The sequence below is a fragment of the Hypomesus transpacificus genome, unplaced genomic scaffold (assembly GCF_021917145.1).
Source record: "Hypomesus transpacificus isolate Combined female unplaced genomic scaffold, fHypTra1 scaffold_265, whole genome shotgun sequence".
In the NCBI taxonomy this organism is placed as follows: domain Eukaryota; kingdom Metazoa; phylum Chordata; class Actinopteri; order Osmeriformes; family Osmeridae; genus Hypomesus; species Hypomesus transpacificus.
The window spans coordinates 51,217-69,262 of record NW_025813792.1 but is presented as its reverse complement, the minus strand read 5'-3'; the positions used below and the strand labels follow the sequence as shown (position 1 = coordinate 69,262).

The 18,046-nt window shown below is 47.5% G+C and overlaps 2 protein-coding genes across 2 annotated transcripts; both read left to right on the top strand.

Moving 5' to 3' along the window:
• The first annotated feature begins 478 nt into the window (after window positions 1-478).
• vstm4b (V-set and transmembrane domain containing 4b) lies at window positions 479-9,421 on the top strand. The gene is made up of 8 exons (XM_047014652.1): window positions 479-641; window positions 1,406-1,813; window positions 6,581-6,634; window positions 6,914-7,021; window positions 7,241-7,274; window positions 7,410-7,531; window positions 7,825-7,889; window positions 8,146-9,421. The coding sequence occupies exons 1-8, from the start codon at window positions 590-592 to the stop codon at window positions 8,269-8,271; spliced, it is 969 nt and encodes a 322-aa protein (XP_046870608.1). The 5' UTR covers window positions 479-589; the 3' UTR covers window positions 8,272-9,421.
• A 2,236-nt stretch (window positions 9,422-11,657) lies between these two features.
• LOC124462937 (sodium-dependent neutral amino acid transporter B(0)AT2-like) lies at window positions 11,658-18,045 on the top strand. The gene is made up of 13 exons (XM_047014653.1): window positions 11,658-11,720; window positions 12,676-12,718; window positions 13,216-13,441; window positions 13,731-13,888; window positions 14,124-14,244; window positions 14,531-14,706; window positions 15,103-15,213; window positions 15,471-15,712; window positions 16,202-16,373; window positions 16,619-16,820; window positions 17,034-17,193; window positions 17,403-17,565; window positions 17,845-18,045. Exons 3-13 carry the CDS (start codon window positions 13,216-13,218, stop codon window positions 18,019-18,021), a joined length of 1,908 nt encoding a protein of 635 aa, XP_046870609.1. The 5' UTR covers window positions 11,658-11,720; window positions 12,676-12,718; the 3' UTR covers window positions 18,022-18,045.
• Window position 18,046: the final 1 nt, after the last annotated feature.

Here is an 18,046-nt window from a genome sequence, read left to right as displayed (position 1 = left end):
TGGGAGGACAAATAAAACAGTAGTTAGTGTCTGCCTGTCTGCCTGTCTGGCTTTCTGCCTGTCTGTCTGGCTATCTGTCTGCCTGTCTGGCTCTCTGCCTGTCTGTCTGGCTATCTGTCTGCCTGTCTGGCTTTCTGCCTGTCTGTCTGGCTATCTGTCTGCCTGCCTGGCTTTCTGCCTGTCTGTCTATCTGTCTGCCTGCCTGGCTTTCTGCCTGTCTATCTGTCTGCCTGCCTGGCTTTCTGCCTGTCTGTCTATCTGTGTGTCTGTCTTGCTATCTGTCTGCCCAACTGTGTGTCCTACTGTCTGTAGTCCACAGCTGGAGGTATGATTCTCTCTACGTCAACCTCCCAAACACACTCCATCCCCTCCAGTACAGGAAATTACATTTCCCACTTTTTTGCCAGTGAGTGTGTGTGTGTGTGTGTGTGTGTAGGGGGAGGGGCGTGGGTGGTTCTAAGCTGAAACAGAGTAACCCCTGTTTCATATTACACAGAAGAGCTGAAAGGAGAGGAGGAGAGATCCTAAGGCTTCCTCGCTTTCTTCTGAGACATTTACCAGGCGTTTATGGAGCCTGCTGGTCTGGAAAATGAAGATCTCCTCACTGGTCACAGTTCTCCTGACTAGAACCTTCTTTACAGGTAAGGAACTTTCTTTAACTCTGTTGAAAACTGTAGAGTATAGTGAAGGAGAGTTTTTGAAGGTACAATTGCAGATATCAAACTGTCAACAGCTGAGGAATGTGTGTTGATGAAGGGATGAAGGGATGGAGGGATAAAGGGATGAATAGATGGAAAGAAAGAAAAACAAACCCCTTGACTGCAGGTCAAAAATTGGGAATTCCCTTGGTTGGTGTTACTCTTCAAACAGTTCAAAATCGACTGGAGTAAGACTATGGGGTGTTTTTCAGCATCTAAATTTACTGACATAACAAAGCTTTGAAAGCGTCACCCTCTTTTAGTGTAGGCAACGTTTTGCTTTAAAACATTTGACTTTAACTCGATGTGACGTTTTCCTGTCACCCCTTGTCAACCACTCCTTGAGTTGAGGAATGTTATTCTGGGATGGTTGAAGCTGTTCCTGAGACAGAAATAGGCTCATTGTCTGTGAAAAGGAACCAAGGGTGAAAACACAGATGTTGCAACAAGTTAACTCATAAAGTTTGTTCCTCAAGAATTCACCCACTCAAGCTGGTCACATGCCAAAAATCGACACGCAGTCCTTCCCTGCAGAGTAGCAGGACAGAGAAAAGCCTTGAAATTCTATGACCCCCACCTCATACATGTGTGACCCCCACCTTACATATGACCCTCATCATGCAGTACATACATATGACCCCCACCTCAACACCCACGACCCCAACGTACCCACCCTGACCCCGCCTGCATCTCCTCCTCTCCGCCAGATGTCTGCTCTGCCATCAACGTCACGGTAAGCCCCGCCCCCTTCACGGTGGCCGAGGAGGGTGACAACGTCACGCTGTCCTGCGTGGTCTCCCAGCGGCGCCGAGCCAGCTCCCTGCCCGTGGTCCGCTGGACCTTCCTCCCCGCCGGCGCCGACCGCGAGGACCAGGAGCTGCTGATCGCCCGCGTCAACATGCGCAAGGCCCGTTTCTATGGCAACTACACCAAGAGCTTCCCGTGGCCCAAGCTGCGTCTGACCGTGGTCAAGCAGGGCAAGATCTTCGAGCTGGTGATCCTCAACGTGTCCGAGCAAGACCGCGGGCTCTACATGTGCCGGGTCCAGGAGTTCAAGAGGCACGACACCCGCTGGAAGGCCTCCACCAACTCCACGGCCGCCACGGAGCTCAGAGGTAAGTCAACTCCGGTCTGGTTTGGACCTCAGCTCACCTGGATGAAGGACCTCACCTCCTCCAGATGCAGGACCTCACCTCCTCCAGGTGCAGAACTTTTGCTGACAGGAAAAAAGGGTTTTTGTGCTGCGGCAGCAGCAGCAGCAACAGTAGCAATAGCAGTATTAGTATTAGTAGCAGTAGCAGTAGCAGTAGCAGTAGCAGTAGCAGTAGCAGTAGCAGTAGCAGTAGCAGTAGCAGTAGCAGTAGCAGTGGCAGCGGCAGTAGCAGCAGCAGTAGCAGCAGCAGCAGCAGTAGCAGTGACAGTTGCAGTAGCAGTAGCAGTGGACGCAGAGATGTGAAGACAGCAGCATTGGCTGAACCCAGTAAAAGGGACCCCAACTGTATGATCTAATTCACGCTGCATCCAGCATGCAGAAGATTCAATAATGCGTAATGGAAGGTCCTGTTTTTCATTAAGGAATGGTTTGTGGTTCTGGAATATCTAGAGCGAAAAGGATTGTTCATGGAAATAAGTTGCAGCATCCGCCAAACAAAATACATCTTTAACTTTTAGAGAGTTTCAATTTGCAGGGCGTATTGTCATAGGTTGTTCATCTTGTGGGCTGGTCCGCTTCCTCTAGCCTGTTGTTCCATGTTCCATGTCCTGAGACATTCAAGCAAAAACATACATTTTCAGCACATGAAAACTGTCTATTTCAATCACCATCACCACATTTATCTGTGTAAACACCGAGCAAACACAGAAGCTACTTCTTCCCGCCGGAGCAGAATTTAAAGCTTCAGAAGCTGAAACCGCACTTTCCATGGAAGCATTCCTGTCAGGCGGTGACAGTGCCCTCGGCCGAGCAGCTGGACCAGGAGCTGCCAGGGTAAAACACTGGCACCGCCTCATCTCTCATCTCCTCCAAACGGCCCCATGTTGATTTTGGCCCGACAGTGGAGTTTCCCTGTATGTGTCGAGTACACACGCTGAGCTAAGTATGGAGACTCCGCAGCGAGACAACGTGACATGGGGAAACCGCGAGGTTTCGTTGGAGAGCCTTGAAGGTGTTCAGAGGACTGACAACCGTCCTCCGTCCATCTTGGGATCAGCTATTACTAAGCGGATGCTACATTTACTGTAGGACTTCCATGACTTCCAGAACTGTTGGATGGTATTTACAGAAACAACACTAGAGAACTGGAGGGAGACCCCAGGGACTGATTCATAGGTCAGAGGTGGTTGATGAAGAATAACAGCCAGCTGTGTGCGTGTGTGTGTGTGTGTGTGTGTGTGTGTGTGTGTGTGCGTGCGTGTGTGTAACTGTAGGTGTGTGTGTGTGTGCGTGCGTGCGTGCGTGTGTATATGTGTGTGTGTGGATGTGAAACACCTGGTCACCTGATGTTTTCGAACCACAGGAATTCCTGTGTTATGACGCAACCTCCAGACTTACTACAGCGACACTCATGGCTTGTTTACATTTGTGCTGTTGACCTACAGCACACATAAAGCTGAGTGAGGTGAATCTATTCAGCTCAGCTCAAACTGAATCTCGTCCTTAAATGCAAGTACACATCGATAAAAAGTTCACACAGTTTAGAACCAACTGAGTATTCAACTGGGGCTGTCCCTAGCGTAAATAAAGCTCCCAGTTAAGGGTGCAGAGGTATTTGTGTGACCTGTGTGTGGGCAGGGAGCTGTTGGGAGTGTTTAAAGAGCAGATACCTCTGCAGGGGCAGGATGTGGTGTAGGGGTTAAGTATAGAACCACTGTGGGCCTGGCAGAATCCATGGTGGAGAAGCTGGAATGAACCCAGAGTTCTAGAACTGAGGTCTCCCTCAGTCCCTCCTGTTTTGAGCTCACTGGCTGGGAGAAACAGAGGATCGCTGGAAGTCAATAGATAGTGAATGAAGGAAGGAAATAAGGAAGGAAGGAAGTATAAGTGTCACGACGTGAGGTGGGGTTGGACCCAAATGCAGGGGAGTACCGAGGCATAGCGAGGAACACAGGTTTAATTCTCAAAACAGGAAACAGACAGGGTACACGCAGTGACAAAGGGTAATGCTAAGACAAAGACTGGACACAAAGCAGGAACCTAAATACACAGAAACAAACAAGACACAGGTGAACACAATGAAACTAACGACAACTGAACGAGACAGGTGACGACAATGACAGGGAAACACTAGGGCAGGGCAAAACCAAAAACAATAGGGGGGCACGGCTGTGGCCGTGACAGTACCCCCCTCTCAAGGGACGTCACCCGACGACCCACAAGGCAGGGCAGGGGGTCAGGGCAGGTCCGGGGGACGACCTGGAGGCAGGGCAGAGGGTCGGGGCAGGTCCGGGGGGCGGCCCGGAGGCAGGGCAGAGGGTCGGGGCAGGTCCGGGGGGCGACCCGGAGGCAGGGCAGAGGGTAGAGGCAGGTCCGGGGGGCGGCCCGGACGCCGGAGCACGGGCACGGGGGCACCTGGGAGCGTGGACGAGGAGGCGCCTGGGAGCGCGGACGAGGAGGCGCCTGGGAGCGCGGACGAGGAGGCGCCTGGGAGCGCGGGCACCGCGGCAGGCAGCAGCCAGAAGTCCTCGGGCGGAGGAGGAGGCCAGAAGTCCTCGGGCGGAGGAGGCGGCGACCAGGAGTCCTCGGGCGGAGGAGGCGGCGGCCAGGAGTCCTCGGGCGGAGGAGGAGGCGGCCAGGAGTCCTCGGGCGGAGGAGGAGGCGGCCAGGAGTCCTCGGATGGCCTGGCACTGGGCGGCACAACCTCGGGGCGAGGCAGGGGCACAGGGCAGGATCGAGGCAGGGGCCCAGGGCAGGACCGAGGCTGGAGTCGGGGTTCCGGCTGGGGCTGGAACCAGGACTTGGGGTGGGCCTTGAGCTGCAGGCGTCGGGGTCCACCAAAGGCCAGGCGGGTCCCTAGGAAAGGGTTGGGTGAACTCTCTGCTGGGTCCCATCTTGGTCTTAGCATTCTGTCACGACGTGAGGTGGGGTTGGACCCAAATGCAGGGGAGTACCGAGGCATAGCGAGGAACACAGGTTTAATTCTCAAAACGGGAAACAGACAGGGTACACGCAGGGACAAAGGGTAATGCTAAGACAAAGACTGGACACAAAGCAGGAACCTAAATACACAGAAACAAACAAGACACAGGTGAACACAATGAAACTAACGACAACTGAACGAGACAGGTGACGACAATGACAGGGAAACACTAGGGCAGGGCAAAACCAAAAACAATAGGGGGGCACGGCTGTGGCCGTGACAATAAGACTGAAAAAGAAACAAACAAACAAACAAACAAACACAAACAATGGACTGGTGTGGATGTCTGGTGCTTTTGAAGGAGCTGTTATCACTCAGATATTCTTACTCTATATCTGCTTTCATCAGTATAATCCACATTCAACAACTTGTTCATTGACTCCGTTTTCTCTTTGTGGAAAGAGTTAATTATTCATCAAATCTAGCTCAGATCTATCAATGACGCCTTGTGTACAGTCTTTGGTCTGCCTGGGGCAATATGAGAGGGTTCCCGAAAAGAAAAGGGATGTGATATTCGACCAGCCTGCGGAGGAACAAGGCTGCATGTGTCTGGACGTTTCCACAAGACTGGATGCTGTCTTTCAGACACAGTTATGAATGCATGACATTTTCATCATAGGATAAAGACACTTTTATGACGTACAGTACTCTGTGGTAGATGTATGTCGTTGTGATTGTTCCAGCATGTGCAGCTGGTACTGTGTAACTCTATGAAGAGGCCATGTAGTACTCAAGGGCTATAATTCAAGCCGAAGCAGACTTGTCTTTTAACTGTTTCCAACATCTTTGACAGAGATGGTGCTCGCTTGATTTCTGAGTGATCCCGCATTCTCAGAAGGACACAGGGATAGAATGCTACAGAAATGGTTGACAAACAAGCCTCAAAATGAGGGTAGGCTGAACATAGCAACAAGAAGTAGAGTCTGGACACACAAGAAAATCGTCTGCTCTGGCCACGCCAGATCTCAGAGTTAGGATTGTCTCTGAGAAGTGAGGAACGTGAATGTAGGTCACACATGGGCAGTCCAGCCATGGAGGGTTCTGCTTCCAGGGAGGAGAGTGCTCCAGAAGTAAATCCCATGTAAATCCACTGGACTCTCTGAAGATATGGACACCCTCATCAAAGCCACGATCAAATGGGGGTCACCTGCTCTGCATACAAAGTGGACATCGACTTGGTCCAAGTGCACCGGTTGGGCTTACTTTCAGTCCCGACATTTGGCTAAGTATCGTCTGTGTGTGTGTGTGTGTGTGTGTTTGTGTGTGTGTGTGTGTGTGTGTGTGTGTTAGAGTGGGAGAGGCTCTGGTAGCCTGCATGGCTAGCCTGGCTGTCGTCAGCTGCTTGTGTTTAGTGTATTTCAGGCCAGTCTGGGTGGGTGTCAGCCAGCGCTACTGGAGCAAAAGAGAAGGAAGAGAGGGAGAGAGGAAGAGATCATTAGGAGGGAGTAACCTCAGCACTGTCATCCTCCGTGGCTGCACCTACAATTAGCTTTATTTAAACATAACACGCTGTATAATCAGGATGACAGGCAGGGAGCTCAAGCCCCAGTCATGACAATGGACTCTCACTCTCTCTCTCTCTCTCTCTCTCTCTCGCTCTCTCACTCTCTCTCTCACTCTCTGTCACTCTCTCGCTGTCTGACCGCTCTCGTTTCTCTCTCTCTCCCCCTCTCCCCCCCCCCCCCCCCCTCTCTCTCTCTCTCTCTCTCTGTCTCTCTCTCTCTCTCTCTGTGTCTCTCTCTCCAGTGCATGTCCTCCCAATCACAAAGGCCAAGGAGAGTCTGTGGAGTTTGTTTCAAGGTAAGACTCTTTGTACTTTACTGTGCTGCTCTGCTGTCCTTGGTAAAAGTATCCTACCAATAACACTATAAATGGCAGAATACATCATGTTCTGTGGATTCTGCAGAGAGACTGCTTTTCAAGTCTATTTTTGCAGAAGTGAGCAACAATGAAAATACGAGACTTCAAGGTTGTGTGGGCTGTATGATTTATAACTACCTACGTATCGTGACTGTGTGTGTGTGTGTGTGTGTGTGTGTGTGTGTGCTTGTGTATCTGGTGTGTGTGTGTGTTCTCCAGATGTCTACCTGTGTGCTGTCCTGATCTGCTCAGTGGGGCTGGTGTGTATGTGTATGTTCACTGTGACAGTGACCTGCCAGTACATACAGAGGAAGCAGAGGTTAAAAGGTTTGTTTCAACCAGCATCACACCATCCTGTCCTGCTCTCCCCCTCTCCCTCCCTCTTTCTCTCCATCTATCTATCTCTCTCCCTCCCTCTTTTTCCCTCTGTCTCTCTCAAGCTCTCTCTCTATTTATCTCTACCTCACACACACACACAGACACAAAGACACATAAACATGATGTGCATTACACTGTAAGAGGGTTGTGCTGTTCTTTAATTGGCAGACCGTTACCATCTGGTCAAGAGTCCTCAGAACAGGTGAGCATTACCCAGCGGCATTACCTTACTCTCTTAGAAGTTGGTATGCATCAATGTCTGAATTCTGTCGTAGTCGCCACCCCCCACCCCCCATGCACACACACTCTCTCTCTCTGTTTCTGTCTCTCTCTCCAGTTCGGGGGAGACCGTCACCAGTGTGACTTCTGTGTCGCCTGCTCTGCCTAAGAAAGAGAGGAGATACAGGAAGAGGAGGCTCAGGGAACAGCAGGAGATACCTCCAGAGATACCAGCAAAAGGTAAACAGTCTCTCTCTCTCTCTATCTATCTAAACACACAAGGACTAGAAATAGACTACACTTTTTTTTTTAAGCACTTTATGTTTGATTTGTCAGAATGTTTATGTTTGAATGTGACTCAGTCTGTCACTGAAGATATCATGACTACGTTAGGATGACAGACATGTAAACATTGAGAATAGAGATTGTATGTGTGATTTGGGTTTTACTGGAGAAGATTTCCTCACTTCAGCGGAAAAATGTTTTAGCCATCCTTCTCTGCTCTGCTTTCATCGGCGTCTGCTTGTTCTCAGTGCCCATTGCAGACAAACTAAGGAAACCCAAACTCTTAAAGGCCCAGCCCAGAAAAGTGGTCCTGGTGAGTTTTTAAATTCTGGTCCTTGATGTTTAAAGCCTTAGAAGAATGTCTTTGTTGCAGAAAATACAACTTTTAGAAGTAGAAACCTCTTTGTCGGTATGAACTGCACTTTAGAAGCACTCTGTATTACCTCAGTAGTAAAGACAAACACACAACTGTAGGTGTAGCTGTGAATGTGACTCTTCTCCTATCCTCCCCCTCTCCCATTTCCTCTCTCCCCCACCAACACCGCGCCGACCCCACCCCTTCACCACAGCCAAAGATAGCGGAGGAGAGCTTGACCTATGCAGAGTTGGAGTTGGTCAAGCCTCTGCCAGACAACAAAACAGCCTGCTCAGGAACTGTCTATGCTCAAATCCTCTTTGAGGAGAGGCAGGTGTGAACACACAAACACACACCTACACACACCACTATCACCGTGCTTATATGTATGTTGTATAGATATATGTACAAAAGTGTCTATTTATATCCAGTCCATTATAATTTTATTTTGTGTCAATGATTCTGTGACGGACATTTCACAAAGCCCAAAATGAAATGAGATCATTTGTCAAATGTTTTGTTGATGCAAACGTGTCAGATCGTACTTATGATCTTACTGCACAAGATAGATAATATGTTCTTGTTACCTTTTTTGAAAAACAAGTCTGCCCCTCAGTAGTCTTGTATGTATAGTCTGTCATGTTCTGCAGCTACAGTACAGAATACTGTCTCACTTCTGCATCTATGAAGGGTGACATTAAGGCAACAATTATCCTCATTGCCACCCTGGGTAAATAAGGTCCTGTCATCTTGTTAAAGCTTTGATCTGGGGCCAACAGCAACAAGCATCGGTCCACACAGCTGCCTCGCAGAGCCAGTGGCTGAGACTGAACGATGTTACAAAATGAAGGAATGTTACAAAGCTAAGTAGCAACCTGGTTTCGTCCGAACGTTTGACAAACACAACGCCTTTGCTGACCTTGTTATGTGTGAGAACATGACTTCCTAGTCATGGGTGATATGGCTTGAGGTTTGGACTAGAGTATCTTAACAACCAAACATCTGAGATGAGGTACGGCCTCCTGACTTTAAAATGTGTGTAAAATTGCTCTGTTTAACGACCGTGGATTTGACACATGGAAAAGTGTGGGGAATCAAAACCATTTTTTTCTCTCACAGCTAGCTCAAACTCCAGACACACCGGCACCGTGCTTTACCCTTCCCCCACCCTATCTCACTATCATATGTGAAGATCTGGGTTTTGATCATTCCAAAAGAATTGTACTGAGATGCATTGAAAGTTCTTAATAAGGGGGAAAAGGACTTTTCCTTCACGCATGACTGCAGGCATGCCTGCTTCTGTAACAACTGAAGCGACATCAGGGATGAAAGAAATATCCCAAACTTTCTTAAACTGTGAAAAGTCAAGTCTCCTCCCGACCACAGGGCGACTTAATGGGAGGCTGCTGCACGGGCCACTAACAAGAAACATCTGTGTGAACTCTGGCACTCCTCTCTCTCTCTCTCTCTCTCTCTTTCTCTTTCCATTCTCTCTTTTTCCTCTCCCTTCTCTCTCTCGTCTCCTTCTCCTTCTTCTTGCACTCCTCTCTCTTTCTATCTCTCCCTCTCTCTTTACTCTTTCTAGTCTTTCTCTTCGCTCTCCTCGCAGTCTATCGTCCACTCCCTCTCTCCTCTCTTTCTCCCTTTTCTTTCCATGTCTCTCTCTTCTCTCTCTCTCTTTCCTCTTTATTAGTCTGTTTTTCTTGTGTCTCTTTCCTCTCTCTCTCTTTCTCCCTCTCTCTCCCTCTCTCTCTCTCTCTCTCTCTCTCTCTCTCTCTCTCTCTCTCTCTCTCTCTCTCTCTCTCTCTCTCTTTCTCCCTCTCTCTCCCTCTCTCTCTCTCTCTCTCTCTCTTTCTCCCTCTCTCTCCCTCTCTCTCTCCCTCTCTCTCTCTCTCTCTCTCTCTCTCTCTCTCTCTCTCTCTCTCTCTCTCTCTCTCTCTCCCTCTCTCCCTCTCTCTCCCTCTCTCTCTCTCTCTCTCTCTCCCTCTCTCTATCTCTCTCTCTCTCTATATCTCTCTGTCTCTCTCTCCTTATTTCTTCCCTTCTGTCAGTTGAACCCAGCATAGAAGAGGCAGCAGACCTCCCCACTCCCCAAAAGGTAGCAGACCCATTCAGGACATTGTCATCTGGCAGAGTCAGACATCCCAAAATGACATGGAAGAGAATGAATCAACATCCAGTCTGTAGAATCAGACTTGGTGTTGGTACTCCCCCTGCTGTCATGTTTTGGCATGACACTGTGAAACATTACAAAACATGTCTGAAGCCTGTTGTCATTTTTGTAAACATTAAGGTCAAAGACATTCTGATAATTTAAAGTTTACCCTGTAAAGATGTTATAATAACTACATTTTAAATGTAAAATAATTGTGTATCTGTATTAGAATCTGAAAGATAATTATTTTGGCACTGATCACATGTTTTTTTTGTTTAGTCTTATTCTTGTTTTTCAGTTTTTTATAATTGAAATATCAATATTGGAAATGTATTAAAGTAATGCTTGTTATCCACGTAAAGACATTTGAAATTCAGGATGTGTCTTGTTTGTTATACTGTGTTTGTTATACTGTATGTGAACAAAATACATTGACTGTGTATGTTAATTTGAAGGACTATTGTAATGATCTGGATCAAATGTTCAATAAAAAGAACACATCTTGAATCCCACAGTACTTGTCTAGCTGGATGTATACATAATGTATTTTTATATAGTATTATTACATATTAATATCAATGTATAGTAGGCCAGTGTTTCCAGCTGATAAATTAGCTAATATGCACACAGCTTTGTGACAAATGTTATAGTTTATCAAATACATTTGAAAATACACATTATTGTCTCATTATATGCTATGTAAGTGTTCTAGGTATTTAGCTTACTTTATCCTCCCAAAAGTACATGTAATTTAATTTCCCCAAGTAACCCAAACAACTCTGCCAGCCCAAACAGAAAGTTTACCAGTACCCTGCTTGGGGAGCCATTAACGATGCAGCATAAATACACACACAGAGAAACCCTTTCACTCCTCTGCAAACTGTTTCATCAACAGGTCCAAGTACACAGTGACATTTGGAAAACAAATACAACCACCGTTTCAGTTTGTGTACACAAACGCCACCCTTTCTCCAACACCCTGTGTCGAAATGGGACAGGTACTGTAATTACAGTATCAGTTGCCAGGACCCCATGCAGAGTTCTCCTCTGAGTCATTTTGAAAGGGACTTTTGGTGAAGCTCAGTAAACGACCTTTCTTCAGTTCCCTACCTCCTTTATGTTGTCTACATGGAGCAGCAACAGCATGTTACAATACACCTGCTGCAGAATGCCCCTGGTATAACCTGACCTCCAACACCCTGCCATTAACCGGCATTGCAAGGTTGCTGTCAGCTAGTTTATAATGTCACAGGCAAGATAGTTCAATGTTTTTGTCAGTCTACTGGTGAATACATAAGCAGAAGGAATAGGCATACTATGCTCCTTAGAACTTGAACATTCTATTAAGGGCAAGTAATCAATCCGTGGAGAACAGACAACAATGCAAATCCAAGCAGACAAGTCTGACACACACTGTTTCTGTTTCAGTAACATCTGATATATATGGGATTCATTAAAGGTAAGACATTTAAACCATTGTCATGATATTTATGGGACAGTATTACGTTTCTATGGTAGCCTCTACTTCAATAAAAGGCACTAGGGTTTTAAGGCGGAGTCAAGTGTTCCTGTGGGACAAAACTGTTTAGCAAAAGTATAGTACTGGAGGGACTTGTCTGGTTTGGTGCTATCAGGTAGCTATGTGTACTTATTCTATGCTTGCCCTTTTCTCACAATATAGATACACCGACCATTGTATCCGACATATGAATCGGCCCATACAGTACAATAAATTATTTGACTTCAACGTGGCAATGATTGCTACAAGTTTGAAGTAGGCTACCTTTATATTTTGCATTCGTGTCTTATTTTTATTTATTCATTCATTCTTGACGCCGTTATTATCTAGTGTTTTTCTTTTTCCCAAAATGTTTTTTATATTTTTTGAGACATGTCTCTCGTGCCAGAATTCTGCTTCATTCTTTGACACGGGTTTGGCCATTGCAACATCTGTAAGACCGTTAGATTGTTGCATCAGCCTTTGTAGTGTTTTCCATTAAAATCCACGAACGATAAAGTTTATATGCAACTGATAGGCAGGCAGAAACTTGCCACGTGTTTAGTGTTTTTTGACGTTCCAGCAAAGGGCAACTGGGCGTGTTCACTGTTTTTCACTTTAGTAGTGTTGAACAGTTCACATAAAAGTTGATATATAATATTACGAAACTGAATGAAATAATGTTGGTTAGAAAGTCACCTAACCGGTTACCATGTAGTGGAACAATAGAAGATATTTAGCTCAGCCTAGCCTATCTCATTTTAAATTGATGCCTTGCCATTTCTGCACGCAACAAAAAGAGAATTTCGGAGCATGGGTAGCCAATAGAGAACCTGCGTTGTGTTAACCAAAGATCACAGCACAGGCGTGTCGTTGAAGTCTTTGAGGAAATAGCATCGTTGGTGCCCAGAGCTCAAACGCCTGGCGTGCCTTTGTCGGGAGATGTTTGGCTTCAATGAATGAATAGTATCCAAGGAGGAGCTTGATGTTCACATAGCAAAATATGTTTATATTTTAGGTAGCGGCGGGTAACACAAATATACTTTCGACTTCCCTGTGTGTTTACTTTTGCTCCACACACCCCTTTACAGCCTGCCCTGTGCTCCACGTGGCTGGCGATAGAATCCTCTGCTGGTGAGTGTCGTATCGTATCAAAATGGATTAGAATTGTGTCACATACGCTAATATATTGGGCTAGATGTGTGAAGGGATCTTACAGGGTACTAGGTAGACAGTGTTGGCTAGTTTAGATTGCTCGATAGGCACTATATAGTGTTCCCATCGCATCGTCGTTAGTAGCTAGCTACTAACGACGATGCGATGGGAACCGCAACAATGACTTTTCGGTAACAATAACTGGTATTCACTATGAGCCAGGGCAGTGTGGTCTTTTAACTAACGAGCTGAGCTTGAACCACTAATTGGGTGTACACACGTTACTTGGTCAAACAAAGCGGTTCCTTTGTGGAGCACAGCCAGTCAGTGTTACTCCAAAAATGTCAATTTCCAATCCAAATTGAAATTAAACGTCAAAATAGTCACGCAACCACCCCTCTAACCTTGCCATCTTTATTTGAGTGATGTATATAATGTAGGCTACACCGATTCACTCGATTCTTACGTTCCAACAGATGGAGAGAGAGAAGCTGGCATTGCCCGCTGACGGTGACCTGTCTGATTTACCAGAGTCCCAACTTGGCAGTCCCTCTGCTGAGAGCTTCGAGCTCAGCTCGACAGAGCCCCCTGCCAGAGATGGGTGGGACAGTAAAATGGAGTATTTTCTAGCTCAGGTGGGCTTCAGCGTTGGTCTTGGAAACGTCTGGAGATTCCCCTACCTCTGCCATCAGAATGGAGGAGGTGAGTTGACCCTCAACTAGATATTATCCTTATCAATCATCTAAATGAGAAATTAATGTGTAATGTAACTGCCATGAAAGAACAACATATTGGGTTTCCATCATTATATGTATAGATTTTATGTGGATGTATCATTTTGCAGATGTTTATATCCTGAGCAGTATAGGGTAAGAGGGATGAAGGGGGATTTGAACCTGCAAACTTCCGATCTGTAGTCAAATGCTCAGCCACTGAGCTAATCCAAATGAGTGTAATCATCAGCTCCCCCTGATCTCCCTGCGCCTCTCAGGAGCCTTCCTCCTCCTCTACGTGCTGCTCATGGTCGTCATGGGGATCCCTCTGTTCTTCTTAGAGCTGGCGGCCGGCCAGTCCATCAGACAGGGCAGCATCGGGGTGTGGAAACACATCTCACCCAAACTCTCAGGGATTGGCTACTCCAGCTGTGTGGTAAGTAGGACACGCCCCACTGATTGGCTACTTCCGTTTCCTTGTTATCAGGCATTGGTTGTTTTTATGCAGCCTGAGAAAACGGTCGTAAAAACACGGCTCACCCATTCAAACACAACAAACCCAAGGTTGGAGACCTGAACCAACTGTGTCTAGTAGTTTTCCCTGCCTGGCATCATTTGTTTACATTCAGCGCTGTAGCTAAACCCTGTTACAACCCGTCTTTCCCCCTCAGGTGTGCTTCTTCGTAGCTCTTTATTACAATGTGATCATTGGCTGGAGCCTGTTCTACCTGGGGAACTCCTTCCAGTACCCCCTGCCCTGGGAGCAGTGTCCTCAGCAGGGTAACACTACAGGTAAACCCTCGCTGCACATCCAGGCTGCTGCTGGGTGAATCTCTGACTGAACCTCTACTGTTACTACTACACCCCTGCCACCTGATCTGTGCCCGAGGCAATGGGGAATCTATATAGAAAAGAGTAATATATATCTCAACAGAAATTAATATATTGAATAAGAACCGATATTAAGCTTGTTTTAGGTTTTATGTTTCAAGCCTGAGGGTTGCTGCTGAAGAATCATCTAGACAAAGCTGACAGGACTTCAGCCTGTATAAACCTGCTGTTCCTCATCTGTCTCCAGTGCCGGAGTGTGCTGCCAGCTCGCCCACCACATACTTCTGGTTCCGGAAGGCTCTGGACACCACGGACTCCATCAACGAGACGGGCCAGTTCAACCCAGTTCTTACCTGCTGTCTGCTGGGGGCCTGGACCATTGTGTGCTTGGGCATGTTCAAGGGCATCAAGTCCTCCGCAAAGGTACCGTCTGTTCTGGGTCTGCTTGGCCCAGTCTGGGGGTGTGTGTGCGTGCGTGGTGGGGGGTTTTGTGCTCTGGGAATGTGGGGTGAGTGTGTCGGTGGGAGGCAGGATCACAGACCTGTTTTGACTAAGTCATGAAGATAATGACCAGGTTTAAGAAATTGGGGTGTTTTAACATGACCTTCATGTGGCCATCTCAAACAGTTGCCATTGGCCTAGGACCTCCTGTCCTATTTCCTAATTCCTATTAATAAAAGCTGTATAAAGAGACAAACTTCGTAAAAAGTTGTACCCCAGCATGACCACACACTCCGATCACACAGGTCCTTAGTGGCTAATATGGACTCAGTGGCTAACATAGCTGCCTAACTTGGGCTTGTTTTGCTGTCTCTCCAGGTGATGTACTTCTCCTCTGTGTTCCCCTACGTGGTGCTTCTGTGCTTCCTCATCCGAGGGCTGCTATTGGACGGAGCCACCGACGGCATCAAATACATGTTCTACCCCAAGGTACCGCCACCCACTACTGCTCTACCTGACTGAAAGAGAGAGTAATGGGAACAGATGGAAGGGAACTATTTTCAATGTGATGCATAGAGTATAGTATGAGGAAGCTGTCTAAGTACTGCTTTACCATCTCAAGTTCAGCTGCTGTTGAAAAAAGCAGATAACATTTTGGACATTGTGGCTACTAAACATGATGGACTCCGAGTCCCACCTGCCCCAGCACCATCATCTTCTTACGTGTGTGTGTGGCGGCGTTGCAGCTGAAGATCTGGGGCGACGTGCAGGTGTGGCGCCAGGCAGCTACGCAGGTGTTTTTTGCCCTGGGTCTAGGCTTCGGCTCGGTCATCGCCTACTCCTCCTACAACCCCAAGAACAACAACTGTCACCGCGATGCCTTCACCGTCTCCGCCATCAACTTCCTCACCTCCGTCCTGGCCTCTCTCGTGGTGTTTGCAGTGCTGGGGTTCCGAGCCAAGACGTTTGCCTTGCAGTGTGTCGCCAGGTGTGTTCGTGTTTACACAAGGAAGGGCCAAGTTTTTGATATCTTCCAAATCGCTCTCTCGCTTTGTCTGGGTCTTGTGCCACCGAGTCACATGTAATCATTTAACACCCCTACTGGAGCTTATGACCATAACTGGTAATCTATGTTTAAGTAGTGGACTGGCTGATGAGTGATAAGACAAGCTGAATGATCCCACCCAACTTTATTTATAACCTGTGCCAGTTGGGAGTAGGGTTGATAGCCATGGTAAACATACAAATTAACCTTCTGGTTTCTTCTTGAGTTCTGTCCTTTTGGAGAATACGAGTAACTGTAAACTGAGCATTCATGTTATTAAATATATAGGCCCGATCATGAAAATTAATTTTTAAAATCATATTACGGTAACATCTTGGGCCATTTCGTCCAGCCTTACATCTTAGACAACAAGTCAACTTGGACCTTCACACTCATCGTCCACTCAGACCTCCTGTCTGCTCTTCTACCTAGGAATGTGAGGAGGCTGTCTGAGCACGGGTTGGACGAGAGCCTGTGGCCCAGCTTCAACATGTCCGCTCCAGAGATGGTGTCCCTGGAGGAGTACTCTGGTTGGTACAGCGCCCACGGAGCCCAGGCTCCTGGCAACCTCTCAGACTGCAGCCTGGAGAAGGAGATGAGCACGGTAAGGGCTTTGCCCCATTTTAGGGTTACTTTTTTTTCTTGTCTCCCCAACCCCCTTGTCTCCCCAACCCCTTGTCTCCCCAACCCCCTTGTCTCCCCACTCTCTTTCTGAGCTGTGTCCCGAGTCACTGGTTTACTTCTTGATTTGTTAACCAGTGCACCCCAGTCTTCTCTGACAACCCATTTCAATGTGTCAAGGTCTCTCTCTCTGTACTCTTTCTCTGTCTCTCTCTCTCCCTCCATCAGGGTGTGCAGGGGACCGGTCTGGCCTTCATAGCGTTCACCGAGGCCATGTCTCTGTTTCCAGGCAGTCCCTTCTGGTCGGCCCTGTTCTTCCTCATGTTGCTCAACCTGGGCCTCAGCACCATGTTCGGCACCATGGAGGGCATCCTGGCGCCCCTCACAGACAACTTCAAAACCCTTTCCAACAACAAGACTAAACTCACAGGTAACGTGTGTGTGTGACTGCGAGTGGACGGGCATGTGTGTGTGTGCATGTTCAAAGCTCAACTCGACCTTAAGTTTGAAAAGACAACTCCAAACTATAGGTTTTGGATTTGTTTTCTGATTTTTTGGACGTCTTTTTAGTAGTTCTATGTGCCTGGTTATCTTGGTGTGGTGTGTGTAGTTGTGTAACTGGGTGTTTAACGCTTCTCCTCAGTGTTCGGCTGCGTGACTGGTTTCCTGTTTGGCCTCGTCTTCACCCAGCGCTGTGGGAACTACTTTGTCATGATGTTAGACGATTACTCTGCCACCCTGCCTCTCATCATTGTGGTCGTGTTTGAGACGTTCAGTGTTTCCTGGCTGTACGGAGCCGATCGGTGAGCACTCAAGATTGATGTCCTACCCGCATAGTGCCTCTATAAATTATCAAGAAGGAAAACAGTAATATCACAAGATTTGCCATTAATAATCTTAGAATAGTTTTTAAGTGCATGAAACAATTCACAAAAGGGTTTCTGTATGAGGTTTCCTCTTCAACAGTTTGAATATATTTTCTGTGGTTCGTGTGTGTGTATGTGAATTCCAGGTTCCTCAACGACATTGAGAAGATGCTGGGCTGGCGCCCCCATGTGGTGTACAAGTACCTGTGGAAGTATGTGTGCCTGCTGGCCATGCTGGGCCTTCTGGCTGCCAGCCTCGTGACCATGGTCATCAGCCGGCCCACCTACACCGCCTGGAACCACACCACGGTACAGAGACCTGCTCAGTTTGGGGCCTCAAGTTTGACCTTGGTTTTCCCTCAATTTCTTATTTTATTGCGCCAAGTCACTCCCTATAATGTACTGTACTGTACTGTCCCAAAGTCAACAGCAGCACATCTAATATAATTGAATAATGAGAATTCCCCGTAATCTTAAACACATTACTATTGTAATTGGAAACCATAATCCAGCCAATGTTTTATGATCATATGAAACCACTGGATCAGTGATATTGAGATGATGGTGTCCTTTGTCTGTTCTCCTCAGGCGACCGAGGTGACTCTGGAGTACCCAGACTGGGCCATCGTCGTCCTGTCTGGCCTCATCCTGTTTGCCATCATGCCCGTCCTGCTGGGCTACCTGCACGCCACGCTGAGGAGCAGAGCCAAGCAGCGAGACAGAGACAGAGAGGCAGTCACCTACAGCAGGTGTGCCATGGAGTAGAGCCCCCCCCCCCCCCCCCCCCCCC